Raw genomic sequence first — 27,788 nt, 5'->3', positions numbered from 1 at the left:
CTCCCCCATGTCTGTCGGGAGCATTTCAAATGTCCTTTGCCCATCAAGGTTCTTTCTGATGCTCGAGTTGAACTAAGGGGTTGGTAGGGGAGAGGAGAATCTTGGGGGCTGTGACGGCTCATTGTAGACTGATGTAACTGGAACCTGCTCTACACCAGATCCAAGCTGGCCTTGTCTGGCAGGGGCTGGTGAGCTCTTCCTGGCACCTTCTTCTGCCCCAGGTCTTGGAAGTTCACTTTTCTCTAGGCAACGTTCACTGGGGACTGAGTTAATTTCCTAAAGGGAATTTGTGCGTTTGCCTCTGTGTGTCCTGATCGGAAAGTTCCCCTGGCTGAGAAGGGCTCTCGCCCTGTCTGACTCCCCCGTTGCTGGTGGACAGACGTGGCCGCCCTTTCCTTTCCTCCAGTTTACCACCTCCCTCCGTGGCAATTATCAAGGGACTTCCCTTTAGCTGAGGAGAGCTGGGTGGGACTCCACCAGTGCCTCTCTGAGAGAGGGCAATGGGCTTGGCTGTAGGATTGGGACTGGTTCTGCCTTCAATTACTTTCCCGGCTGGGGCAAGCACAGCTCTACCTCTGCATCACTCCAGTGCCTCCCCATTGCAGATCTAGAATCATAGAAGATCAGGGTGGGAAGGGACCTCAGGAGGTCTAGTCCAACCCTCTGCTCAAAGCAGGACCAATCCCCAGACAGATTTTTACCCCAGTTCTCTAAATGGCCCCCTCAAGGATTAAACTCACAGCCCTGGGTTTAGCAGGCCAATGCTCTAGAGGAGAACGCTCCTCTTGGGCATGAAGGGAATGAGCGGCCCCATTTGCTACCGTGCTCAAGCACTTATTCCAACAAGCACTCTCTGAAATGCTAGTCAGACAGCAGGGTCAGCGTTACTGTCTGCTGGTGTTTGGTCTCTCTGTCAGACTGCTTGAGTGCCTGTAGGGTGCAGCGAAAGACACATCCGATTGAGTTAATTGACCTTGGGACAGTATTTGGGGTAGGGTGATGGCTCTCTTTTTTAAGACCCAGCTGATGTGACCACTATATAAAAGTTGCCCTGAGGCAAGGGGAGCCATGGATAAATCGCTAACTACTGTGGTGATAGACTAATTCACTTAAAAACCAGGCAAAGCTCAGCTGATTCCACACGCCCCCCCCCGCCCCCCCCCCCCCGGCCAATCTATTGCAAACCAAACTGTACACAGCTTGCAGCATTCCCCTTTGCTGCTCTTTATCTAAACCAATTGCAAGAATTTCTCATCCCCCCCCTCTTTTTTCTCTCCCCCCCCCCCTCCTTGCAGGAATTTAGAAAATGTCCAGGCCGACAGGACGCCAGTTTTTATCCACGAGGTGCTTAGCTTGCTGGTTGCATGTACAGCCAAGGTAAGCGCCGGCTTCCTAGCATGTGTGTTTGTGCCAGGCACATGCCCCGTTACACAGGGCCTCTAGATAACCCCGCATGCAACAGTGGAAGTTGCATGCTGTGAGCATGGAAATGCTTATGTCTGGGCTTGGCCTGTTGTTGAAATCAACCCGAAATCCATATATGGGCTATTGATATTAAGAAGCCAGCAAAACGCAAGGGTTTCCCCTGGCCTGTGTTATACAGGAGATCAGACTAGATCTGTGGTCCCTTCTGCCTTCGAATCTATGAACCTGGAATACACTGGCTCTTGGGCCGTAGAGCTCTCTTCTAAGGCCTCATCCTGGATGAAGTGTGTCACTGACATGTCATACAGGGGCCAGGACACTGAATCCCGCAAAGAACAGCCATGAAGTGACATGTTGCTATGCTGCACACATGTTCTGCACTCAGTGAGTGAGTCTCATGCCAGCACAGCAGGCCCAGACAAGGTCCCGTGTACCATGTAATGCCATAATGTGTGGCTCTGAGTGGGACCCCTATGGTAGGGCGAACTGTTAAATTATGGAGCTCACATTTTCATGACTTCTGGGGGACCGCCGTGACTTGAAAGAAATTCTGATGACTGGCCGGTTCACTTCCCCTCTCCAACACCCCTTACAGGTGACCCACCAAGATGAAACAAATTGGACGTGTGCCTGATTGATTGTGTTTTATGATGAACAAAGGCAGCTTGAAAATGATGCTCCCTGTTTAACGCTAGACACCCAGATCCTGTCTAGCGTGCAAGGCTAAGTGGAGAGCTGAACGGTGACCTCTTAAATGTAGGGAGGGAAAGTTTGAGCTATTACGAGGGGCAGGGAGTTTTTAATTAGGCTGCATAGAACTTTTTTGGTGGCATTCGTTTAATGCCAATGACTAAGCAACACTTTGGAAAAGGAAGCCTTTGTTAAAGACTCCACACCTTCAGCCCTTGTTAAAATCCACAGTAAGCGTCCCCAAGGCCTCCCAGAGGTCATCCAGATACACCAGGAATGATCAGACTTGACATTGGGGTGGGATTTCAAAGGTAAATAACAACCAGGAAAAATTTAAAAAAAAAAAAATCAAACAAGCTTTTTCAGGCTGCATTTTTCTATCAAAGGAAGCCAAAATGGTCAGTTGGGTTGTTAAAAACATCCTTTGTGGTCATTGGCCACATTGCAACTGCTGCTTAGTATAACACACCCAGTCATTTGGCTGGCTTCCCCCTCTGCCTTTTTTGTTCATCTCCCCCTGTTGTGCCCCATAATATGTTAAGATTGTGAGATCTTCAGGGTGGGGACTGTCTTTTTAGTGTGTGTGTGTGTGTGTGTGTGTACAGCACCTGGCGCAGAAAGGCCCTCCGATCCCAGCCCATGTCCTCTGGAGGGAGGTAGTAATAATAAAGGTCACCTTCAAGAGCAGCTGCGACAGACTCAAACACACCCTCTTCCACTTCCTCTGAAGGAGCTTAGGATCAAATGAGTGAAATTAGCCTGAATAATAATACAGCATTTCAATAGCACTTCACATCTTCAAGGCACTTTTTCAGCAGCCCGACTGAATGTTAATGAAGATTATTTAGTGGGGGGTGGGCGAAGGTTTTTTTTTTTTTTTAATGCTGCAAATTAACCAGGTTTCTTCTGTCCTTGCAGCTAAAGAACACCCCGGAGCAGTGTGCCCCCAGCAGGTCTCAGCTAGAGACCGTAACCGTCTATGCATTGCACCTCTACGAATGCCTCTTCGACCCCTACCAGACGTGGAGGCGGCAGCTGAGCGGGTGAGTGGGTGTGGAGCAGCGTCCTGTGTGGATGGTCTGGCTGTGCTGTGGTCTAGGCAGGTTGTCACAGCTCGGCTGGCCTGCGGGGTCGGATTCGACGATGAGCCATAATCCATTGCATAAAACCCGTCGGCGTGGGGTGTCGGAGAGTGGGGTCTGGAGACACGTCACTCCCCATTTCAAACATGCAGCATGACACACGGGCATGGAATGACTCGGCGCTGCACCACTCGGATGCCTTGGCCGAGTAAATTCAATGCCCCCGTCTCCGGCTTGTTCCCTGTTAGCTGCTCCCCGCCTGGAATCCTGTCTCACTTCCCCTGCGTTTCCTGTGTTTCTAGGGAAATCGTCAGCATGAAAGAGAAGAGCAAATACAAGTTTGCACCAGCTGCTTTGCCTCTAGAGTTCAGCACTTTCTTCCAAGGTAAATGCCAAACAACCAACTCCCCCCTCCTCCAGCTCTGGTTGGAGGTTCGTCTGTCTCCAGTGCTGTTATCTCTCTGTTCAGGAGCCCTCCTCCTTCCTTCCCCATGCTCGAGTAAAATGTCACCCTAACCTTTCCAGGCCTTTGCAGGCAGTTGTTGTTATCGTCTTTAATGACCCTTGATTTCCTCCTCCCTGGCACTGGGGGCTCTCTGGTGTTGAAAAGAGCAGTGTGTGCACCCAAAAAGCACGCTTGCGCTTCCCAGATTTCCTCCCTATAGGCGGGACCCCAGCGCTGCCAGACGGCAGCTGTGAGCCGGCAGTACATGTTGAGAAAGTGTATTTGCATATTACCCAGAACCCCATTCTGCCTCTCATGTCCCTGTATCCCAGAGGAGTGGGGACTGAGTGCGTTGTTTCAAGTGGGGATGGGGAGCGAATGTAGTTTTGGCGAAAGGTACCGGTTTACCAGCCTTGGAAACTGGACCTGCCTGTTTCTCCACGTAGCAGCAGTGTGCCTACTGCTTAATTTGAAGGACCCGCTCCTTGGGCTTCTGAGAGGAGTTGACTCTCCAGACCCATTCAGTCTGGGCCCTCTCTGCTGAGGCTGTCTGCAAATGGGCAGGGGGTTCGTAATGTGGACGCTCCTCCACTGGGACGCTGGGCGAGTTCCACCCAGTAGCATTGGCCTGGTCACATGTGCCGGTGTATAAAACTCTCCTGCGAGCCGTTGAATGGCTGGGTTTTGTTCTCATTTTGCTTGGACATCAGGAAGGCTTCCTGGGGGCTTTCCTAGCTACCGAAGCCACCTCCCATCCCTTCCGGGCCCATTCTCTGTGGGCTTGCAAGGGGAATTCCACACGGTGGTTGGAGTTCCCTTTGCTGCTTGCTTTCTTCTGGCTCTTGGAATTGTCTTGCCAGATGTGCCGTGTGCCTCTGGCTGAGCCTGGGAACACCTTTACCCCTCATCCCTGGGGCGGTAAATAGCCTTGTGTCAGTTTCTAGGCAAATTTCCCCCAACTATCAAAGGAATTACCTTCGTTGCCGGAGCTGAGCGCTCGCTGTCTTGGACTCTGAGCCTGATCACGTTGCCTCTCTCGGCTCATTGATTCGTTAACTTCTGTAACGAACTTCCTAAGGAACGTTGTACAGTAAAGGGGTGGGGGGCGGGGGATATTCCTGTGTGGAACCAAGAGCTCAGAGGCCGGGGAAAGGCCTGGAGTTTGGGAGCCGTCTGGGGGCTTTCACTGGCAGTGCTGAGACGCACCACAACGGGGGAGGCTTTGGAAGCGCTGTAAGGGGGACTAGATGGAACGTCCTGGCTGTTTGCACAAGGAAGGGTGGGTTTGCAGCTGAAGCGCTGGTCTGGGACTTGGAGCTCTGCACGACCACCCTTAGCCCTTCCATGTGACCCCATCTGTAAAATGCGGCGGGGGAACGTCCTGTTCCTCCTGCCCTTTGTCTCTCTTGTTCATGTAGGTTGCAGGTTCTGTGGGGCAGAGACTGTCTTCCTGTGTCCAGGACGATGGGGCCCTGATCTCAGCTGGTGCTGCTAAGAGCTCATTCATTTCAGCCTCCCTCCAGGAGAGGACAATGGCAGCGAAGAGAGAGGGAAGGGGGAATGCTACAAATTGGGGCAGCAGCGTGGGTGGCCCCCCAGTTCCCTTCCAGCCTCCTGGTGGGAGCCTGCACCAATCGGATGGGCCGGGAGCTGGGCATGGGGGATGGCTCGGCAGCTAGCATCAGTACACGCCGTGCAGTCTCCTCACCGTTGTGTGTTTGCTGTCTGTGGCCAACCAGGCTCAACCTCATCTTGGTGCCATCCAAGCGCCAGGTGATGATGGAGACTCCGGGAAGTGTGACTGAGCGCGCCCGGCTGGTCTCGTTGGGCTCTCCACCGAGAGCTAGGGCTACCAGAAATAACCAGCGCTAGCAGCAGCCCGATAACCCGTTTCACAGGGAAACGGGTTTGTCCTGCCTCTCAGAGTGACACGGTCCTCCCGGCCACTCCTTCCCAGCTACTTCGTCCCCGAGGAGCAAGTGACCACTTCTGAGGAGGGGGGGCGGGGTGTCCGTGCTGCTGCTCCGTCCCGTTACCATGTCCCGCCGCGTGCTGATGGCATCTAAAGAGGAAGAGTCTTGATTGAATGGGGCGGAGCTGTTTCAGAAAGCTGGGCGTGCGGCTCTCTTGCAAGGAGCTGCAGCCTATGGACCTCTGGACTTGACCCCGTTCACTTCACAAATCAACCTTTCCTTCCTTTGTATTGGAGATGAAAAGCCCAGTGCGATCTGACTGGATGGGGGAGAAATAGCTGGTTGCTTGCCGTGCTGTAGAAATACGCTTTGGACGTTTTCTTTACTTTTTGAAAGCCCCATCCCCCACCCCAGCTTGGTGATTATTTTACATTAGAAACTCAGGTCTTGGCTAACCTGCTGTTCTTGGAGGACTCTGTGGCTGGCCGGAGTGAAACCCAATTTAGGGAAAGGGATTATTTCTGTTCACTCTTAAACTTTTATTTTGTGCTTGCTTTACTCAAACACTGAGAGAAACAGACCCCTTTATGAACCATTCCAGCATCTTCAGTTAAGTGCTGGTTTCCCCTCCCCACTCCCCCACTCCCCAAAAAAAGTTCTTCTTGTTTGTTTTAGAAATGGCAAATCTCATTTTCCCTATTCTTGGTGGAAGTCTTGTTGGAGGACCAGGGAGCTTTCATTGAAGGAGGGTTTTTTGTTTTGTTTTTTTATTGAGAGCTTTTCTCCCAACTGTTCCTCGGGCATTGCAGTTAAATAGGCATTACACAAAATAAACAGTTTTAGACAATCTGACTTAAAGCTTTGTAGGTTTTGCTTCCCAGATGACACAACCTCTTTCATTGTCCTGTACTTGGAAATCTTCCAAGAACAAGACCCGAATTTCTAATGTAAAACATCATTTTTGAAAATACCCCTCCAGGCTTTTCCACAACACTATAAAGAAGGAAGAAAGTCTGCAAACACAATTCCCTCCCCATTTACAAGTTACTTCTTAACTAGGGTGTGGGAGGGTTGGGTTTCATGAAATTCCCCCCCCACCCTCACCACCTCCATTTCAACATAGCCCCTCATTTTCTAAGATTAACTTGAATTCACCAATAACTTCCTGACTAACTGGAGGCCTGTACTGTTGGAGGAAATAGAGCGGGGGTGGGATTACAGAAAAACCCTGGATTCAGGCACCCCGAAACTGCAGGGATATGTGACATCCAAAATCTATATCCAGGCTCAGATTTGAACAAGTCCCGTGCTTTATTGATGAGCTGAGTTGAAGCCCTGTATTTTATTATGGCGAATAAGCTACACAGGGGCAACTCCTTGCATTGGGAGACTTTAGATTGGATCTTGTATTAAACACTTTGGACCGTATGAACGTGTGGGTTACTTACACACATGTTGGAAGTGACCAGTAGAGCGCCTGAGCACGGTGAGTATCTGATTAGATAACAAATGGTACTTGGATGTCTAGTGCAGGGGTAACCTCCCAGGGCTCAGAGTTTGGCCTGGCTCAGGATTAGCAATATCTATCCAGGGCACAAGTAAAGATGGGGTCCCTGGCCTGGGATGCTTAGTCTGAATTAGACCACACGTGTATGAGAGGACTGAGCGGCGGGGGCAGAAATCAAAGCCAGGATGTTAGCGCTGCTTTTAGAAGAGGCAGCCATTCCCATGGGGGCAGGAACCTGGTGGAGTGGATTGATTGCACGTTACTTGTGGGCTACTCGGGTTTTTAATATTCTCTGTTGCTAGCTGGGGATTTATCCTCACTGGCGCGCTTTCCTTTGCATGCTAATGGGTTTGCTCTGCGCACCAGCAAGCGCTCCCCTGTGCAACAGGGAGGCCGTAGACTCCAGATGTTTCAGCGTAGGACTGGGTGCCCCTAATGCTTTATTTACCAGTTTCCATTGATCACACGGCACCGGAGTAGTGGATACGTCTAGAGCGGGAACAGTAGACTTCCTTTTTCCTCCGGTATCTTGGCCTCTCCACGCCAGGAGCTCTGCCAGGCGCCTGATGCCAGGTTGGTGTGTGTCTTAGACAGGAGGGTGCCTCACTGGATGGACCCTTCTGAAGGCTACACACACACACACACACACACACACACACACACTTAATTTTACACACCTGAGTTAGTGCCGCTGAGCTACGAGGCTGCAGGGTTGTGGCTGGAGTTAATAGCTGGAGAACTTGCATCTGACTGCTGCAGGGAAGCTAAGCGATAGCCCCTTTCTAGTCATGACAGGGCAGAAAAAGCCCCTAAAACTACGCAGGAAGTTTTTCTTTGACCACATGGTGTAAATCCCCTTGCCCCGTTATTTTTAGGAGGAAAAACGCCCTTTGCATCTGGGCTGATTTCTCACATAGCACGTTCTGTCCCGGTGCCTGTTGGGAGCGACGGCCGTAAGCACGGCGCACCTGCAAGGTTGGGGCCCTTTGCGGCGCTGTTAAAATCCCACCCTGTCCCACAAAGAATCAGGGGGCACCAGCGAAACCTCCCCTGAGCCCCACGTCCAGCAGCCCTACTAGATAATGAGCTCTCAGGCACACGCTGTGCCCGGGGACAAGCGTCTCCACATGAGTCTTCTCGTGGAATTAATTGGCAGAATTTCCTTTGGGGAAAACCCGCTTCTGGGCGGTGAAGCCTCGTGGGGTTTTCGGTGGCTGGTGTTTGTATCGATGCCGGTAGCTGGGCTTCTGACCATGTGCCTGCTGGTATCTTCTCCAATCTGTCGCTTGTTTCCTTCCCTTTTCTATAGCACCCTCCCTTCTGCCACCAACCCACACACCCGACTCGCAACCTCACTCCTCTCATCCTCGCTCTTCCCCTTCTCAGTGCCCATCCTGCTGCTTGCCTGGGGAGCTGGGTTCTCGTCCCCGATTGCTGTGTGGCGCCGCGGGAGTCTCCTTGTGCCTCGGCTTTCTCGGTTGTAAAACCGGGCTAATGCTCGTGAGCCTCCCTTTGTAAAGGGCTTTGAGATCGACAATGAAAAACGCTGAGATCTCAGGTACGCTCCTTGCTGCCCTTAAGAGGAAATGGTCAGCTCAGACTTGGCCCCAGGCGTAGGTCTTGTAGAAGCAGCGTTTAATCGTAGACCCACAGGGACCGGAAGGGTCATCTAGTCTAACCCCCTGCCAAGATGCAGGGTTTGTTGTGTCTAAACCAGCCGAGACACCTGCCTCTCCAGCCTCTAAATAAACCCCAGCATGATGTGCTTGGAAATGATGTGCTTAGACTGAGGCAGTCTAGTCTGATCTACTCCTAACCCAGGCCAGAGAACCTCTCCCACAAGGATTCCTGCACCGTGCCCCGGCCCCAAACCCTGTAATAGTACTACGCTAAGCTGTACGGTGCCTGGACAGCACTGCAATCTCCTGTAAGTGAAACAGCCATCCAAGCTGGATGCCCAGTTACCAGCTCCCTGAACCATGCGTGTGGCATGCAGAGATGCTGGTGCCACAGAAGATGTTTAATGCTGAAGGTCAAGAGGTGTTTCCGTGAGGGTTTTTTTGAAAACTTCCATTGAGAAGGGCTTTGTTTAAGAAAACACCCATCTAAACCCCATCCATGTCTTTCCTGCCCACATAAGTTTGCTTTGGAGGTAGCACAGGACACCTGGAATGTGAAACTGACTAGCAACAGAAGTGAAACTGAGCAGTCCCTTTGCCTCTGAAATGAAGAGAGTAAACAGTGTAACGCCACTGTTCTTGCCTATCCAGGATGGTGGTGCTTGTAACCCAGGTGAGTGAGTGTTTCTAGCCAGACGCTGATCCTCATAGCTCAAGCCAGCAGGAAGTTGTCAAGGGAAGAGGTGAGGAATGATTAAGTGACTTAGAGAAAGACGCTCCAGATCCAGCAAAAGGGGTGACTCACAGGAGGCGTCTTTCCTGCTCTTGAATCTCGGTGCATTGCATCTGTGTGGGTTGGATGGCTTTTCATCCATCTGTTATGCTGTTTCTCCTTTCTCCCTTGGGTTGGCGTGGTTTTCCCCAGTGAGGTGTGGAACACGCTCTCTGCAAAGCCTAGTGCGATGTTCTGCACAAACATCGCTGTGCAAAGGTCGTGTGACGTGTCCTGGGTCTTTTGTATTTTGTGTGTGTGGAGCATTCCGCGTAATGGGCCTCTGATCCTGGGTGGGCAGTATGGTAACTCAAACAGGAATGATAAAGCGACCAATCTTAACTACATACGCTTACCATGCTCGGTATACCTCATAACCCTGAGCTCCCCAGCACGGTTAAGTGACTTGCCCAGGGGCACATAGGGGAGTCTGTGGCAGAGCTGGGAATTGAATTTGCCTCTCGAGTCCCCCTCCAGTGCCTGAGCCACGAGGCCTCTGATGCTACCACTAAGGGAGAAACTATTGGCAAAGGAGTAGGAACTATTGGCAAGCAGTGTACATGTACCTGGCTCTTGGTTTTCCCTTTCTGCGCAGCGGCCCTATCGTGGGGGAGAGGGGAGATGAGTTGTGAGCTAACAGCTCGTCAGCTTTGTGTCCCGCAAGGAGAGCGTTGAAACGTGGAGTCCTGTGGAGCAAGTTTGCACCGACTTGGCCTGCTCCGGGCCTACTGGGACTTGAAGCAGTTTCATGGTCCCTGGGAGAGGCCGGGCTGGAGGCTGGCCATGCTCCAAGGATTAGAGACCGGGGTCGCGTGCCATTGGTCTCGTCACCCTCCTCCCCCAGCAGTCGCCGTGCCCCTCGCTAGGAGGGAAATGCTGCGCTCACCTCCCGGCCCGCGCTCGACACGTGAATGTCGTGCTAGCCCAAGGCACTGAGCTGGCAGCACTGGCTGGATGCAGGGTAGGCTTCCCCGCACGCTGACTCAGCCTGACCTGGGGGGTTGGTGGGGAGAAAGTTCCTGGCTTCTCCACTGGGTCTGCCAACAAGGGGGAGCTGATTGAGGTGGCAGCATAAGTGCTGGAGACCCCGTGGCCTGAGAGGTGACTGTTTTGGGGGCAGCGGGACCCCCATAAGGGGAGCCCAGGTTGGCAATGGAACCAGGTGTGGGCAGAGCCAAACTAGAGGAGGAGAATATTCCCCTCTCCCCCTGCCGCGAGGGTTCCCTGCACTGGCTTCGCACGACGGCCTGCTTGCAGGCGTTCCAGGGCGCTGGCTGAGCAGTCCCTGACCAGTCCGCCGTTAGCAGCCCTTGGCGTGAGCGCTGAGGGGCCCAGTAGCGTTTCGCTCGTCTGTTTATATCCTCCCGGGGTCTTTCCTATAGGAAACTGGGTTTTGGCTTCCTGGATGCTTCCTCTAGGTGAGATGCTGCCTCCCAGAGTAGCTGCACCGTGAGCTCTCTCCCAGCCGGAGGAAGTGGGGCTGCCGCACCCAGCCGGAGCGCTTTTCATCTTCAAAGCGCTTCCCGAGCGCCCGTCACGTTCTGTTTGATCCGCACGCTCTGGGCTGGGGTTGACACGGGGAGGGTTTCGCTGTTGGGCAGAATGAGAGAATTCCCCACCCCTCTATCCCCCGACATCCCTATCACAGCGGGACCGAGGGAGCGTTCCCACCCTACAGCGGTACAGCTCTGATCTGGGAAGGGCGTTAGCTAATGCAGCCCCTCTCCCTCCCTGCACGGGGCGGGCTCCCTCCCGTAAGCTCGCTGGGGTCCATTTTAAATAAGAGCGTGTTTGCCCTTCGGTAGCATCTTCCAGCCAAGGAGTAGGAGGTGAGCTTTCCAAATAGTGAGTGAAGAGCTGGGGGTGGAGGGGCAGCTGTGTCAGCCTCCTCTTACAGATGGGGAAACTGAGGCCCAGAAAAATTCTAAACCAAGGCCACATGGTGAGTCAGTGGCAAAACTGGAAGTGGGACTCAAATCCTTGGTCTCCCAAGGGGCACTAGCGCCCCATCCTAACTGGCATGACTTACTCCACCTCTGGAGACAGGGTGGCGATCTGAGTGTGCCCTAAGTTACTATTTATAATGTGTAGTGTGGTAACGCCTAGAGGGGCAACCCAAATGAAGGCTGCGTGTGCTAGGCACTGTACATACACCCAGTGAGAGCCAGTCCCTCTCCCACCGAGCTCACAATCTAAATAGACCCAGCAGAGAAAGGAAGCCGTGTCATCCTGGCTTTACTGGTGGGGAAACTGAGGCACCAAGTGACAAAGATTGTGATACAGATCCCCGGGAAGTCTTTCCATTGATTTCAGCAGGCATCGAGTCAGGCCTGATGTGCCCAAGGCCACACGCAGCGCCTGTGGCAGGTCTGAGTCCCAGCCCGGCACTGTACCCATAAGGCCAGCCTTCCTCGCTCACGGTGAAGAAAATGTAACCAAGAGAGGCCCCTTCTTCCTCCGATCCCCAGTGGTTGGCAGCCTGGGTAAGGGCTCTGGCTGTGCCACAAGTGGAGGGGAAAATCCCTGTGTTCGCTCGTAATGGCCATATACCATTAGATCATCTGCTGCACGTCCTAGAGCAACCCCCGCTGACCGTACGCTGGGAGATCTCTCCCCATCCAGGGCATCTCACCAGCAGTCGTGCCCCCAGAGCCCCGTGCTCGCACCCCATAAAGAGAGTGCCCTTGGTCACTGATTCCCAACCTGCTACTCTCCCTGCCTTTGCTCAGTGGTAACCCAGGTTCTCCAAAGTGGGAGTTTGGGGGTGAGCTAAATCCACCCCCCTCCAGAGATTGGTGCTCAGTCTCCGGCTGACCGGCTAAACCGCTCTCCCCGCTTGCCCTTTGCAGGGAGCTTCCAGGACGAGGGGCAGCTTCCCGAGGCGCTCCAGCTGCGACTCATCCACCTCTTGGGAGCCATTATCTCTGGAGCCAAGGTAACTCGTCCCTAGCCGCTGCGGGGTCCCCTCCTTCCTGAAACCCAACCCCCCCCCGGGGGGGGGAGGGGGGGGGGGGGGGAGCGTGCGTGGCATGTCTGATAACCAAGGATCCACACCCTTTCCGGAGATCTTTAAGGACGGGGGGGCCGAACACCTGTCGGGGATGGTGTAGCTTTTCATGGTCCTTCCTCAGGGTGGGGAGGCTGGACTAGGCGACTTCTCGAGGTCCCTTCCAGCCCCACATTTCTAGGACATAAAAGCAAACTGCTTGGATCCCCTCTGCATTTGCCGCGTGTTGTGTGCTTACTCCCACTTGCCGCCCCGCAGCTAGTGGGGTGTCCTTGGAGAGCAGGGGCGGCGTAATGTGCAGCTGGCTGTGTTCGGCTGGCCTGAAAACCCCGACGGAGCCAGCGCTGCCTTTAAGTGTCCCTTGTGTTGGTTTAGGAGGAAAATACTTGTATTGCAGCAGCGCTTACGGGCCCCAGCAAGATCGGGGCCCGTTGTGCTAGGTGCTGCACGCATGTCTAGAGAGTCCCTGCCCGGAGGAGGTCACAGGTCAACCAGCAAGGCGGAAGGAGGATGTTATCCTCATTTTACAGGAGCGGGGCTCAGGCCCTGGGAGTCTGACACACCGATACTTAGCCACCTGGAGGCAGTGTGGCTCAATGGCACTAGACTGGGAATCAGGAGACCTGGGTTGTGCTCCCAGCCCTGCCCCATACCTGCTGGGTGACCTTGGGCCCGTCATGTTCTCACTGTGCCTCAGTTTCCCTGCCCATAAAATGGGGATAATGATACCGATCCTCCTGGGTGATCTATGCAATATGTCACGTCAACACCCTTGCCCCTCTCAGGCATTCGGAATCCTGCCTCTGCCGAGAGTAGGGCTGAAAACAAGCGTTCCCGGTGTCTGGCCGCGCGCCGCCCTGCGAGGCCCCGTGGAATCTCTCGTCCCATCCGCCACATCTTTATTACTGGTGGGGAGGGTGATGCGGGAAGAGATGAGAGCACTGCTTGGATTTGGGTCCTGGGAGGAGCCTATGGCAGCTCCTGGTGCTTTAGGTAGACAGGAGCGGGGGAGGTAGGGATTGTGGGGCACAGGCGGTCTGAGACAGATTCACAGTGGGTGCACTTCAGATATTGCAGGTCCTTTCTTTCCTTCTTCCTAGCGTCGTCCTCTTCGCTCCTTTTCTTCCCCATCCTCCCTCTGCTTTCCTCCCTGTAAGCTGCAGCCAGTAGAGGGCGACGTGATCTCCTGGCTTCTTTAGCCTGACTGCGTTACTGCCCTCTACTGGACAGCATTTGCAGGACCGACCCAAGCCTTGAGCATGAGACGCTCTTGCGGGAAGCTAGATTGTGCTAGCAGAAGGGGAGTCTCTGACGCCTGCTGAGGCCCAGCTTCCCAGCCCCGTGTGCGTGAAATCGCGCCGCCCGTGAGCATGCCGAGCGCGGTGCACGTGTGTTTCTGCACAATGCCCAGCGCGCGGGCGCGATTCCCGCCCTGGGTCTGAGAATCCTGGGGCGCCAGCTAACGGGGCTGCTTTGTTTCAACAGCAAAATGCCCTGCAGGTGATCACGCCGGCCTCCGTGGAGGTCCTCATGCTGGTGCTCAGGCGGTGGTGCTCCCCCCGGAACGGAGACACCAAGGACCCCAAACTACTGCAGCTGACCTTGAAGAGCCTGGTGGGAATGATTCACATCCTGCACGCCAGCAACCCGGGCCAGCGCAAGGTGGAGATCAGGACCATCTTGGACAGCTACTTCAAGGTCCTCAACTCCGACCAACCCATGTCCTCTCTGGAAGGCCCGCAGGCCGCTCGCTGGGAGGAGGGCATGATTGCTCTGAGGGTGAACATGCTGGGTAGGTCGCTCTGGGAGGAGCTGGGCCTGGAGTTCCCGGGGTGCGGGGAGGGGGACAGGGCTCTGGGGTGGTGAGCTTTTCCTGCACAAGATAGGTATGGTTCCCTGACCGTGCACAACGCTGATGGGGTAGTGGAATGAGATGAGGCTGTCCCTGGGGTTAGTCCCATAGTCCCTAGCAGGGCGATGCAAGCTGCTCCGCATCCCAGGGCAGTGTGGCTCGGCCGCTGCTGGGCGTGCTAGTGAAGACTGGGCATGGTTATCCACCCGGTTTTAACCACCCTGGCTAGCCCTGCCTAAGGGAGGGCTCAACCGCGTGTTGTCTCGTCTTCACCTGCTGTTACCCTGGGCTCAGCACCATGGTGCTGACCGAGGCAACCCCGCCTCACGTCGTCAAGGCCTGGCCGTTCATCTGGCATGACATCGGCATCCTCTTTGAGTGGCTGCCTCTCTCCATCGGGCGCCTCTCTGGGAGGGGAGGACGATCTCCGTACCCTGCTAGAAATTAGGCACCGGCCGCTTTCCAAATTCCCTTTTTTTCCCCCCAGGAGCTCTGGGGGTGGGTCGCGTGTGGCCTGCTAACCCAGCTATTGGCAGTCCCAGCCTCCCGGGTTCACTTGCATGGCCCTCGGGCCTTATTTCTGCTCCTCTCCCCACGACTCTGCCATGGAGCGACGCTCAGCCGCTGTTCCCCTCTCGGCTTGTGTTGATGGATGACTCTCTTCCTCTCGCCTTCAGATGCAATTCCGGAAATGCTGAATTGTGACGACCGGCCAGTCCTGCAAGCCATGTTCCTCAGCAACAACTGCTTTGAACACATCATCCGGCTGATCCAGAACAGCAAGGTACGCTCCCCGGCTCTCTGGGGTCGCAGGCGGCGTGCGAGTTTCCTTCTGCTTGGAAAAACCTGAATCGGGTCCTTCAGCTTCAGGGCTGGGATCCAGGGATCCCAGGAAGTGGGCAGGCGAAGCCTAAGGGTGGGTCCACAGGACCTGGAGACCAAAAAATTACGGGGGACAACTAATAAAAGAACAGGGACAGGAGTGCGGTCAAAGGGTCAAACGAAGTGAACCAGACGGGGACACCGAGCAGAGAACCCCGGACAGCGCCCACTGCTCCTCGAAGGCGTCAAGGGAGTCAGTGGACGCCGCCCAGAGGAACTCTGCCCAGATACGTGAACGGATGGAGGATCGGAAATAGGCCCCACAGTCACAGGAGACTCCATCGGTCAACCTCCTCACCCTGGTTTTATAGATGGCCACTTTCGCCAGGGCCAGGAGGAAGTTGACCAGGAGATCCCGTGACTTTGTGGGGCGACGGATAGAGAGTGCATAAATAAAAAGGTGAGGGGAAAAGTGCAACCAAAATGTTAACAAAATATCCGTGAGGAGCCGGAATAGGGGCTGCAGCCTGGCGCACTCTAGGTAAACATGCGCCAGGGTTTCCCTCGCGCCGCAAAAGGGGCAGGTAGAAGTAACTGAATGAGCCAGGTGTTCTGCGGGAACTTGAGCTGTTGACTTTAGGTTGCTCTCGTCCCTCAGAAGCCATTAACCATCTCTTGAGTCACACACCCCCACCCCCACACCCCAAAGATCGGGGTCTGTCATGCTGCAGTACAACAGATCACCCAGCTAACGACGAGGAAGCTGAGAGGCCGTTGTTCTGGGTTGTGTGCCCTCTCCGAGAGGAGTCTGTAATTCCTGTGCTACACATCCACCTGGACCCACACTGCATGTATGTTGTAGCCTCAGCTTCACCCTAGATCTGCGGTTTGTCATTCGGCTTACATGCTGTGTGGGGCAGAGCCTGTTTTCCTAGGCGTGTGCAGCACTTAGTGTCCTGAGAGGCTCCCACAACACACAAGGGTCCTCACTATTATTGTGGTGCAAGTGTTGTGCCTCTTACACTAACTTCCTGACCACCAATGCACATTAAAGATTCCGACTGCTTTTCTCAGCAGTAGGACTGTTAACCCTGCTGCCCTGGCCAAATTCCAGCAGGGCCCTAAACTCCTTGTCTATTTTCACTTGCGCTCAGCATCCTTCAGCTCCTGTCCTAAGCTGTTGCATAGTGTTCCTGTGTGGTGTTAACCAGCACACCCTAGAAGTGGCCGCACATCATGGCACGTGAAAGCTGATCCTGTTTGGCCTTGTGTGTTAATTTCAGGATCTTTCTTACTTGTTGCTAACGGAAGAGGCGGAAAGAGCCCAGCTAGGTTTTTGATCCCCAGGCTGCATTTGCAGGGCTGACAATTGGGAAAGGTCTGTTAACGTACTTACTGAGCGGGCTTGCCCTGGAAATGCAATGGGCGAGGGTATGGAGCTGCCGCACTCCCATTTCTAACTGGAACCCGCAGTTCCAGCCCAGATGTCTGCAGTTCATTCACCTGACTTTATCTGGAGGCCGCTTTTTATTCTTTTGAGGAAGGAGGGGGAAAAAAAAAAAGACATCTTTGCTCTTCATTTTGTGTCTGTCCTGCTGCAGTGGGTCTTTGTGGCCCATCAGTCTGTGCTTCCCTCCACACAGGAGATCTACAGCTGTTCATCCATCTCGCTGCAGTTTCCAAGTCCGGCCTGGCTTTGGCACGGTGCGTGTTCGTTCTGCCCGGAAAACCCCTTAAATCCTCACTTGTACACAAAAGGAAGATTTACATTCATTCGTAACAAACCGAAAGCCGGACCCTGCTGGAATCTTGCTCCGCCTCTCTCCCGTGTGTTATTTTTAACTTCGGTTTAAACAAACCAGGTGTGGGTTGGCTGGAATTTTCCCATTTATGGCGTTGACCGGAGTGGTGGCTCAGAACATGCACTGGTCACACGTGTCTCCCCCCCACCAGCTGCCCCCTGCCCATGTTTGGCACTGAGAGCCCATCTTTTCAAAACAGGCGATCCAGGGGGGCTCTTCATTTTAGCAGCTTCAACCAATAAGGTACCACTCGGGCAAGCTCTGAATCTCAGTGACCACCAGTGGGTGCTGTTGCAAACACTTGCAGCTGAAGAGAGGGTGTCTTTTCCCTAGGAGAGGCTGAAATTGGCCACGTTACCAACTAGATTCCTAGATCTACAAGAAGCTACACCTGAAGCTTTTTCTGTGGCGAATCCGAGGGGGCCTCGCAACAGGCGAAGATGTGCGGGTGAACGTGGCTTGGAATTGGGGAGGGGAGACAGGCCAGCGCTCTAAGTTGAGGAGTGGCTCCAGCATTCCCTGAACCAGCTCTTCTTCTGTTGTTAAAATCCGGGCTGTCGTGGGAGCGCTCTTAGCCCTTCGCAGCCCTGCCAGGGCTTTCGTCCGTTCTGAGTGTTTCAGAACTTGGGTTCACGTGGCTGGGAGTGTATCTGTCAGAACGTCGCGCGCTGCGATGAGCGCCGCAGCCCTGCACCTTTGCCACCTTGCCGGCCGCAAGAACCAGTGGTGGAGAGCTAACAGATTAGTGCAGGGTGGCACCGATTGTTTAGCAGGTCTGGAGCCATTCACCTTATTGAAGAGGGTGCTTGGTGCTGTACGGTTTGCGATGGGCTTCATGCACAGTAATCAGCCCTTGGCAGGGGGATAGGTGGTGGCATCACCCTGCTCTAGGGGTCTTGGTGGGGGGCGGGGTGAGGCAGAGAGTGGGAGTGACTTGTCAGAGGCCTTGGAGGCAGTCTGCAATAGAACCAGGATGCGAACTCAGGGCTCCCGTGATCGGGTCCCGCCTCTCTCAGATGTGCCCTCTAGGTGTCCCTTTGTCCCAGCACGGCTGGAATAGTGCGCATGTTACACGAACTCTTCGGCACAGGCTCATGCGTCTGCAGCAGCCGCCGGCTTGTCTTGGGCGTGCTCGGAGTGTCCCAGCAGGGTGCTGTGGGCCTGCGGGCCGGTGCTGTGCAGTGGAGGGGAACACAGCCAGGTAGGCGGGTTCTCCGAAGGACGAGCAGCCCCGTGCTGGCTGTGTCTCGGAGCTCCCGCCCAGGCTCTTTCAAAGAATCAAGTGCAATTAGATTGCGCTCTGCTCCCTGCTGCTCCTTGCTCCCCCAGGCCCGCGGGATCAATCATCGGGGACGCTAACAAGATTTTCCACCTCTCGCCGTCATCTGATGCCATCTCCAGCTGCTGCTGTTGCCGGGGAAATGGCAGCTCCGGTCCTGTCCTTGGCAGAACTGCCGCTGACGGAGGAGCTGCTGGCTAATCCGTGTCCGACGCAGGCTGCTGCTGGGAGACGGGGGAGCAGAGGAGGGTAACTCACAGCAGGCAACTTGGATCGTGGGCTTTTTAAATGCAAGGAGCAGGCTGCTCTCCAGGGCTCTGTGCTGCTCAGTAGTGACTCCTGTGGTCAAGGGAGGAAAGCAGTGTCGGCAATATGAGGTGTTGGGCCGCGAATCCTTGTCCTTCCTCTCTGATCCCATCTGCCCCCAGCTCGATGCAGCAACTCGCAGACTGGCTGCATCACCTGCACTCCAGATTGCTTTCGGGACCGTTCTATGGGTGCCCTCGCAGGCGACCCAAGTCCCCATTTGTGCTGAGCAGCCTCCTGTAACTGTCTCCTTTGAGCTTCCTTCCGCAGATCCCTAGTGATTTGCCCTCCCAGCCTGCTCTCCGGGGTTCCCCGATCTTCCCTTCCCAGTAACTCACTGCTGCCCGCTCAGCACGCCAGCCCCAGAGCCCAGTGCCTCTGCATTAATCTGCTGTTGGCCCTGCAGGCGGAAGTTTCCTTTGGCGGCTTTGCTGCCTCGCTACAAACAGCGATGCATCTTCTTTCCCCTGCTGCTTCACCCTCCGTGCATCGGAAAGGGACCAGAGACACAGCATAACCGGACACGTAGCCCGTTATCTCAGAGCCTGACTGGAAAGCAAACGCTGGGGCTGCTCTCGGCAGCAGAACAAAACCCTAGTACAACTGCTTTCTGACAGTGAGCATTAGCCCTCACCTGAGTATAGTAGGAAGGGCTCAGCTGGGGCCTCGGACAAGGCATTTGAAATGTCTCTGCCCTCTTTGAACTTCTCTGTGGAGAACAGAGAGGCCCTGACGATTATTCCTGCTTGGTTTTGTTCCATTCCAAATTCAGGTCTTGTCCACCCTGTCTTTCCGGGAGGACGCTATGGACAACTGGAGAACTAGTAGGGTTCTGTTGTTATGAGGCTTTCAGGAGATCTTCTGCGACTCTGCAGTAGGATGGGATAACTGGATGTAATGAGATGGAACTGAGTAAAGTCCGGGCTGTTAATCGCAGTTAACTCACGCGATTCACTCAAAAAAATTAATCGTGATTTTAAAAAATTAATCGCGATTAATCACACTTATAACAATAGAATACCAATTGAAATGTATTAAATATTTGTGGATGTTTTTCTACATTTTCAGTATTGATTTCAATTACAACACAGAATGCAAAGTGCACAGTGCTCACTTAATATTATTTTTTATTACAAATATATGCACTGTAAAATGGTAAACAAAAGCAATAGTATTTTTCAGTTCACCTCATACAAGTACTGAAGTGCAATCTCTTTATTGTGAAAGTGTAACTAACAAATGCAGATTTTTTTTGATTACATAACTGCACTTAAAAACAAAACTGTGTAAAACTTTAGAGCCTACGAGTCCATTCAGTCCTACTTCTTATTCTGCCAATCGCTAAGACAAACAAGTTTGTTTACATTGACGGGAGATAATGCTGCCTGCTTCTTATTTACAATGTCACCTGAAAATGTGAACAGATGTTCACATGGCACTTTTGTAGCCGGTGTTGCAAGGTATTTGCATGCCAGATATGCTAAATATTCATATGCCCCTTCGTGCTTCGCCCACCATTCCAGAGGACATGCTTCCATGCTAATAATGCTCCTTAAAAAAATAATGCATCAATTAAATTTGTGACAGAACTCCTTGGGGGGAGAACTGTATGTCTCCTGCTCTGTTTTACCCCCATTCTGCATGTATTTCATGTTATAGCAGTCTCGGATGATGACCCAGCACATGTTCGTTTTAAGAACATTTTCACAGCAGATTTGACAAAACACAAAGAAGGTACCGATGTGAAATTTCTAAAAATAGCTACAGCACTCGACCCAAGGTTTAAGAATCTTAAGTGCCGTCCAAAATCTAAGAGGGATGAGGTGTGGAGCATGCTTTTAGAAGGCTTAAAAGAGCAACACTCTGATGCTGAAACTACAGACCCGAACCACCAAAAAAGAAAATTAACCTTCTGCTGGTGGCATCTGACTCAGATGGTGAAAATGAGCATGCGTCAGTCCGCACTGCTTTGGATCATTATCAAGCAGAACCCGTCATCAGCATGGATGCGTGTCCTCTGGGATGGTGGTTGAAGCATGAAGGGACATATGAATCTTTAGCGCATCTGGCACGTAAATATCTTGCGATGCCGGCTACAACAGTGCCATGCAAACGCCTGTTCTCACTTTCAGGTGACATTGTAAACAAGAAGCAGACAGCATTATCTCCTACAAATTGTAACCAACCTTGTTTGTCTGAGTGATTGGCTGACCAAGTAGGACTGAGTGGACTTGTAGGCGCTAAAATTTTACATTATTTTATTTTTGAATGTGTTTTTTTTGTACATAATTCTCCATTTGTAAGTTCAACTTTCATGGTAAAGAGATTGCACTACAGTACCTGTATGAGGTGAATTGAAAAATACATCTGTTTTTTTGGTTTTTTATAGTGCAAATATTTGTAATCAAAAATAAAGTGAGCACTGTACAGTTTGTATTCTGTGTTATAATTGAAATTAATATCTTTGAAAATGTAGTAAACATCCAAAAATATTTAAAATAAATGATATTCTATTGTTCAACAGCGCGAATAATCGCGATTAATTTTTTTAATCACTTGACAGCCCTAGAGCAAAGGTAAATCTCAAATGAAATCGTGGGGCAAGTCTCCTAATGGGGAGATCCATTAGACCGTGTGAAGGTCCCCCCAGGGGAGGGACCCCGCCTTGGTTCTCCAGCGTCCTACGACATGGCCTTGGGGGTGGGAGGCAGATATGGATGTTTGTCTCTCCCTGGCAGTCTGCGTGTCTGCCTAGGGCTCTGTGAGCCATTGCCGTTCGTATTTGTGAAATGATGCTGTCTGTGCAAAGGCTGGTCCTCCAGACCCCATGTTGAGACGTAGCTGATTGTCGAGGCCAGCCATTCCCCATCTTTCCAGGGCGCTGTCACCATGAAGTGAGATCCCAGGGGATTGTGGGAAAGACAGGCTGCGTAGGTGACTCAACACCATGCCTGATGGTATTTTAATACATTGGCGGTGAGTTAAGACTGAAACCTCCAAGCGATACCCCTCCAGCAAGCCCCACAATGCAGGGAGGGAGTGACAGCTACTCTGAGATTAGGGGAGCAATGGCTGGTAGCAGAGGGAGACTGCACTTAGCAGGGGGGACTAAGGTCTACTCTGCAGGGTAACCGGACATCACCTGTGCACATAACCATGTGATGCTTTTCGATCTTGGGTTGCACGTGGGCCCAATCCTGAAGAATCAGTGTTTCGTTCACGTAGCCGGCGTCACTTGGGTCTGGCCTCACGTTAGCCATGGAATAATCTATGTGGAAGCTGCTTGGCCTGCTGCCCAACATGTTCACAACACTGCTAAATGACTCTGTGCCCTGGGATGGTTTCAGAGATCACCCCCTCTCCAGGCACCCAGGGATGGATTTGGAGCTCAGTTATGCTGTCACGCCGAGAGTAACACCGCTGATTGCAGTGGCCTGGCTCCGGCGCTGTGCTGGCGTGACGGTGGAGAGCAGAACCTGACTGCTGATAGTTCAGAGAAGGGCCTGTTTTTCCTGTGTCCTGATCTTTGCTCCCCAGATGAGTCCAGCTTTCCTTCCTCTGCCCCCCTAAAAGCTAGAACAGAGACCGAGCCCTGGAACCTGGCACAGAGCAAGGGCGCTTGAGACTCTCTTTTTTTTGACAAGGCATTCCAATTCCTCTGATCCTCGCTGGTTTCTGCCCAGCCTTGCCGTACTGGGAAGAGCCGGAGAAGACAATGACAATCCGGTTCTTGAAAGCAAATTGACTCAGGCTGGTCGACGGGGCCAGACTGAAGCCCTAAATTGGCGAGCCCTGTATTATCCCCGCAGCCAAGACTGGAAGAATGCAGCCTTCCCCATGCACATGCTGCCCCATCCGCGTTCCTTGTCTCTGGCCTGCTCCGTGGAGGCTTACGGCAGAGGTGCCGGTGGCGGTCTCTGTGATGTGCGTGGCAGCTGGCGTGAGATTCCCCCCAAACTTGCTTCATAGATGCCACTAAACAGCGGGGGTTACTGGGTGCTACTTACCCGGGTGGCCTTCGGGTCAGTGACCTGGAGGGGAAAGCCCCATTGCCGGTTCCCAGGAGCAATTGCTACCAGGCTGTTTTACAATCCACTTCCAGCATCAAGATTTCAGGATCTGCCTTGTTTCCCCCCCACCCCCCCCCGACCCCACCCCGCCATGCTCTACCCTGCCATTTAAAGTCAGTGCACAGGAGAAATGCCAGCTGATCTGAGGCTGCAGAGACGAGACTTCATAAACCATATGTCAGAGGCAGGCTGCAGGCCAGAGTTTAGAACCTGATCCAGGGCCTATGGGGGTCAGTATCTCTCCCCTGGACCCTGTCCCAGATCGCTGCACCCTCTGGCTCTGGGAGGGCGTCCAGGTTGGAGCGGTGTCCCAGCGACGATGCAGCGCAGTTGGAAACCCGGCTGGTTCCTCCTAGGTGTGCCCGTCTGTGGTGTGCTTAACCCTCTCTCTCTCTCTTTCCCCGTGGCTGACGTAAGCTTTTCTGCCCACCTTTTCGACAGCTCTACGTGAGCGGGGCGCGTAAAGCGGACGAGACGGGGAGCGAGCTCGCCGCACGCTTACTGACCGAGAGCGATGTCCAGAAGGTATTGCACGTCACTGGTGGTGGCCAGGGCAACGCTCAGGCTGTGGCTGCTTTCGTTAATTTCTTTTCCGCTGCAACAAACCGGGTGATGTCAGCAGCGCCATCAAGCCCGGGGGGGATGGATGGAGGGAGAGGGGATGCCACGCTTTTGCCCGTGGTTCTGCGCCCAGCTGTCAGGCAAGTTCTCCCTGCACCGTCCAGCTAGAGCGGGGAAGGAAATAAGACCTGAGCTGGCCCAGCACCTGTTGGCTTGGATGGGGGGTTGCGTATCCCAAATGGAGGGTGAGATTTTATCCTTGCTTGGTGCTTTCTGTCCCCAAGGGCTTGGCCCTGATTGGGGAAACTGAGGCAAAGCCCCAGGGGCTGGCAATGGAGCGAGGTGGGTGCCTGGCAGGCCCCTGTCTAAACCACACAACCTTACCCTTCGCCCGCCCCTGCTAAAATTCATTTTGCCTTCACACAGACCGGGACTGGATCTCTGAGCCGAGCCGACCGTTATGGATGCGCTCTGCTCATAGTACCATAGTGCCTCCCAACAGCCCTAGGAGCGAGAGACAGGCCGGTATTCTCCTCCCCCTTTTACAGATGGGGAAACTGAGGCAGAGTGCTGCATGGAGTCCTAGAGTCAGAGTCATGAAGTTCAAGGCCAGAAGATCATCTGCTCTGGCCTCTCGCATGACCTGGGCCACTCCCATCAGCCCTCCCAACCGAAACTGAACTGAGACCGAAGTATCACAGCCCGCAGGAGACTAGACTATGATGGGCCCCAAGCATAGACTATCAAGGACCGAGGTGCACTAGTGCCCGATGCCCCTGCAAAGGTAGAGATACCTAGAGAACCCCAGCAAGTGCCCTGCACTCCAGAGGAAGGCAATCCATCCTTCCCCAAGGTCACTGCCAAGCTGAGCTGAATTGGACCCAGATCTCCTGGGTCCCAGTCCAGTGCCTTCCCCGCCAGCCCATCCTGCCCCCTCCCCATCCTGCCGGACCTTCAGTGCCTGCTTTGGGAGCCCGGGTGGATTTTAAGCTCTGGCAGCACAGCACGACTGGCCCCTGCCATAGTCTTGTGCCCAAGGCAGGTCTCCTGTACCCCGTGACTAGGTGAGAAATAACCCAGCCATCGCACCTCGCCGATGGCTTTGCGAGGCTCTTTGAACCCGCTCTTGGCTGCTTTCCTAATAGCCTAGGAAAGGGGCTGGGGTGCCCCAGAGCCTGGGGAAAGGGAGCAGCCGATGATTTCCAAGGGCATTGTGTTGGAGCAGGTACTTACTACCCTGCTCTCTTCCGCTGTCTCTTTTTAAGACGGAGGATGGATTCAGAGGCTAAAATATGGGGGGGGGGAAATCCACCGTTCCATTTGGACGTCCCTGGCGCTGACATCCCTGGTTTGTGCAAGGTGATGGCACTTTGGGAATGAGCCTGCACCAATCACGTGTGTGTGTGTGTGTGCGCGTGTCGCGCTAGTCTCACGTCCATCGCTCTGAATACGTCCTGGCTCGCCTGCGGGGGGGGGAGGGGGAGATAGCGCGGTCGCCCGTTGGATCCAAGAGAGCCGCCCGGCGAGGGCTCGCTGTTACTTACTTCTCAGCCTTCCACGTGCGTGGCAACCGGGGAACAGGAGGGCAGGCTTAGAAAGGGAATATCTGAAGTAACCCAAGCCCATCAGGTTGACGGCCGGGAGACTAGCCCAGCGCACTGTTATAAACAGAGAGCCGCCGGCTGGTTCCATCCTACGCCATTAGCCAGGAACCCCGGGGCCCTCCTGGGAGTAGATTTCCAAGCGGTGTTGTCAGGAGGGCTGGGCCCAGTCCTGTAAGGTGCCAAGCGTCCTCGAATCCCAACAATTTCCGTGGGAGTGGACGGGCGTGCAGTGCTGCCGCGAGAGGCGCTGAGGACCCAGGATTGGGCCCATAAAATCCACCTTTGCCTTGAATATGCCCTTTCCAAATCTTATGTCAAACTGGACGTCTTCTAAAATCCTTCCATTGCTGCCCCCCACCCCCCTAAAAGCCCCTTAAGTATGATAGGGCAACTGATCAGGCATGCGCTAGAGAGGAAAGGGCTCGACATTAATATTGGGCGTTGAAAAATGCCCTGTTGTTGGGCGACACCGGGCAGACCTGTAGTGAGCTCCGTCCTTCCTCCCCTCGAACCCCGGACGCTTGGGGCACCGCTGTTCAGGAGAAACAATCCGGAGCACGCGCCAGATCCTCAGCTGGTGTGAACAGGCGTCGCTCCGTTGAAATCAGTGTCGCGCTGGCAGTTAACGCCAGTTGCCCCTAGGGGTCTTGGGTAGCTCCCCCAGTGGGGCTATTGAGTGATGGGGGGGGGTCTCTGTCCCCTCCTAGTTCTAAGGGCCCTGTTGCATGAACGGCCTGGAGTAATTCTCCTGCAGCCTGTGCTTATAAACGGCGTCTCCCCCTCACACACGCTCCCTGACCTTGTTCCTGAATTCCCAGCCTGGCGAGAATTGAAATGGATTTTTTTTTTTTTTTCAGTAGATGGAGCCCCCCCCCCTGGTTGGGAGGCTCTGGCCTGCGTTCCCATTTCCTCCTTCCTTATCAGCTTGGTAGCTAGGGAACCGAGAGAGGTTTTCCGAAGCCGGGGGCTGTGCCTGGGCAGACAGGCTCTTCATTGAGCAGCAACTTCCTGGAGAAGCCACTTAGCCTGTCCCTCCCGAGGAAGGGAGCAAAGATAATCTCCTAACGGAGGAAGGCAGGCCTGGCCAGATGGAACAGCTGAGAAGTATTAACAGCCGGTGGCTCACAATACAATTTAATTACAGAAAACCAAGGGAGCCATAAAATGTTCCCTCTCCTTCCCTGCCTCCGGGCTCCGGCTGTGGGAAAGCTTGTCGTTTGGTTTTAAACTTCTCCCGGGTTTGCAACATGCATGCGCATCTTGGGAGCGGGGTTTTGTGGCTTTCCCTGGGGAGTGGGCTGAGGGCTCTGGGGGAGGGGGGCGGTGTAGAGAAACCCTTGCGGAGCTTGTACAGCTCACCAGAAAAGGAGTTCTCTGAGGCTAACCCTCTTTCTCCTCCACCTTCGCATGCTTCAGGGACAGGGGATGGGAACAAGCCCTAACCAACTGGCCTGGTGACCTCTTGATCTGTTTATGCCACTGGTCCTCGGGGCCGCTCGAGGTCTGCAGAACCCTCCTTGGGCCCGAGCTGAGTGAAAGTGTTTGAGACCCTGAAGGGGGCGGCCTGTGGGGGAATGACCCAGGTCGGATGAACAGGCCGGGGGAACCCCTCACTGATTCCCTCGATCAGCGTCTCCTGTTTTGGGTAGGATCTTGCCTTTGCTTCAGACCCTTCCCATCGCCAGCCACCTTTCCTCTGCCAGCTCCTTCCCTCCAAGCCCGGCGTTCCCTTGAGCCGAGCTGCCTCCAGCGGCCGCGGCGTACCGCTTCCTGCGCTGTTTGGTAGTGACGCTTTGGCAACCCAACCTCGGTTTGCATGCAAAGCATGACGGTTCCCCTTTCCATTGCATCTCAGAGGAGGGGGGTCCCTTACAGCTCTGAGATGAGAGACGGCCGTAGTCGCTCCACGTAAGCTCTGCTACTTGGCTGCACCTCTTTATTTTACAGGTCGCTGGGCGATGCATCTTGAGTGGTCCTGGCTATTGCAGGGATAGAAAAAGCCGCCAGTCCAAAAGATTAGACTCCTGGAATTGGCCCAGTCTCCCTCTTTCTTACCAGAAATATCCTGTCACTTCTGGCCAGAAGAGAAAATTAATAGAGGCTCTCCCCTTTCCCCCAACCCCTCCCCAGGTTGAGCTGGGGTTTTAAAGCCTAGATAAACCTGGGGACACAATGGAGCATTGGGCCAGGAGGCTGAAAGCTGGGGAGCGTGTCTCAGCGTTCACTGGGGGCTGGCTGTTTTCCACAGGAAGGGCGGGGGTGGGGTCTCAGGGCACGGCGGCCGTGCCCCGGATCGTGGAGAAAAGGGAAAGCCGAGCCCAGGACGCGGAGGCGGCGCTTGCACGTTTTGCCTCTCGCTCGCTCGCGGAGCCATGTTGCTCCGACAGCTCCCTTCTCAAACGCCCCGGAGGCTCCAGCAGTCCTAGGCCTCGGATCCCGGGGCACAAACCTCCCTTCCGGGGCTGACCTGTGAGCGGTGGCAGTGTTTTCCACAAAGAACCACTCCCCTTCCTCAGCTGGCATCCTGCCCCTACTGAAGTCAACCCCCTGCTAATGGCAGCGGGTGCAGGAAATCTCCGCTTTCTGGCTCGTCCTCTGTGCTCCTGGAGGTAGCAGCTGCGTGTACCTCCATCTACCCCTGTTCCTGCCGTCCCGCCTCTGGCTCCAGGGATGCCCTGCGCTCTGTCTGGCAGGGCCCTGCTCCTTCTGTCCTCCAGATGTTTCCTCTTGGGGCTTCTGTGCATCTTTCTCAGACCGCACTTCACTCTCTAGCCGCCCCTGTAGGGGAAAGGACCCAACCTGGGAATAGCCCCCTGAATCTCCCCAGCCCCCGAAGGGGTCACAGGATCACAACAGAGGCTGGATAGAATATCAGGGTTGGAAGGGACCTCAGGAGGTCATCTAGTCCAACCCCCTGCTCAAAGCAGGGCCAATCCCCAACTTTCTTTTTTTGCCCCAAACGGCCCCCTCAAGGATTGAACTCACAACCCTGGGTTTAGCAGGCCAATGCTCAAACCACTGAGCTATCCCTC

General features: G+C 54.1%; 1 protein-coding gene across 1 annotated transcript in view; it reads left to right on the top strand.

Moving 5' to 3' along the window:
- The window catches only part of NBEAL2 (neurobeachin like 2), a 175,643-nt gene that overhangs the window by 92,268 nt on the left and 55,587 nt on the right, over positions 1-27,788 (top strand). The window contains exons 4-10 of the mRNA XM_029911640.1: positions 1,296-1,377; positions 3,034-3,158; positions 3,500-3,582; positions 12,303-12,388; positions 13,946-14,252; positions 14,990-15,096; positions 23,033-23,116. Of these exons, the coding sequence (XP_029767500.1) occupies positions 1,296-1,377; positions 3,034-3,158; positions 3,500-3,582; positions 12,303-12,388; positions 13,946-14,252; positions 14,990-15,096; positions 23,033-23,116 (874 nt within the window). The remainder of the gene's footprint in view (positions 1-1,295; positions 1,378-3,033; positions 3,159-3,499; positions 3,583-12,302; positions 12,389-13,945; positions 14,253-14,989; positions 15,097-23,032; positions 23,117-27,788) is intronic.

The sequence above is a fragment of the Terrapene carolina genome, unplaced genomic scaffold, assembly GCF_002925995.2.
Source record: "Terrapene carolina triunguis isolate 2854851 unplaced genomic scaffold, T_m_triunguis-2.0 Scaffold111, whole genome shotgun sequence".
NCBI classification, from domain to species: domain Eukaryota; kingdom Metazoa; phylum Chordata; order Testudines; family Emydidae; genus Terrapene; species Terrapene triunguis.
This window is presented reverse-complemented; position numbering and strand designations above follow the sequence as displayed.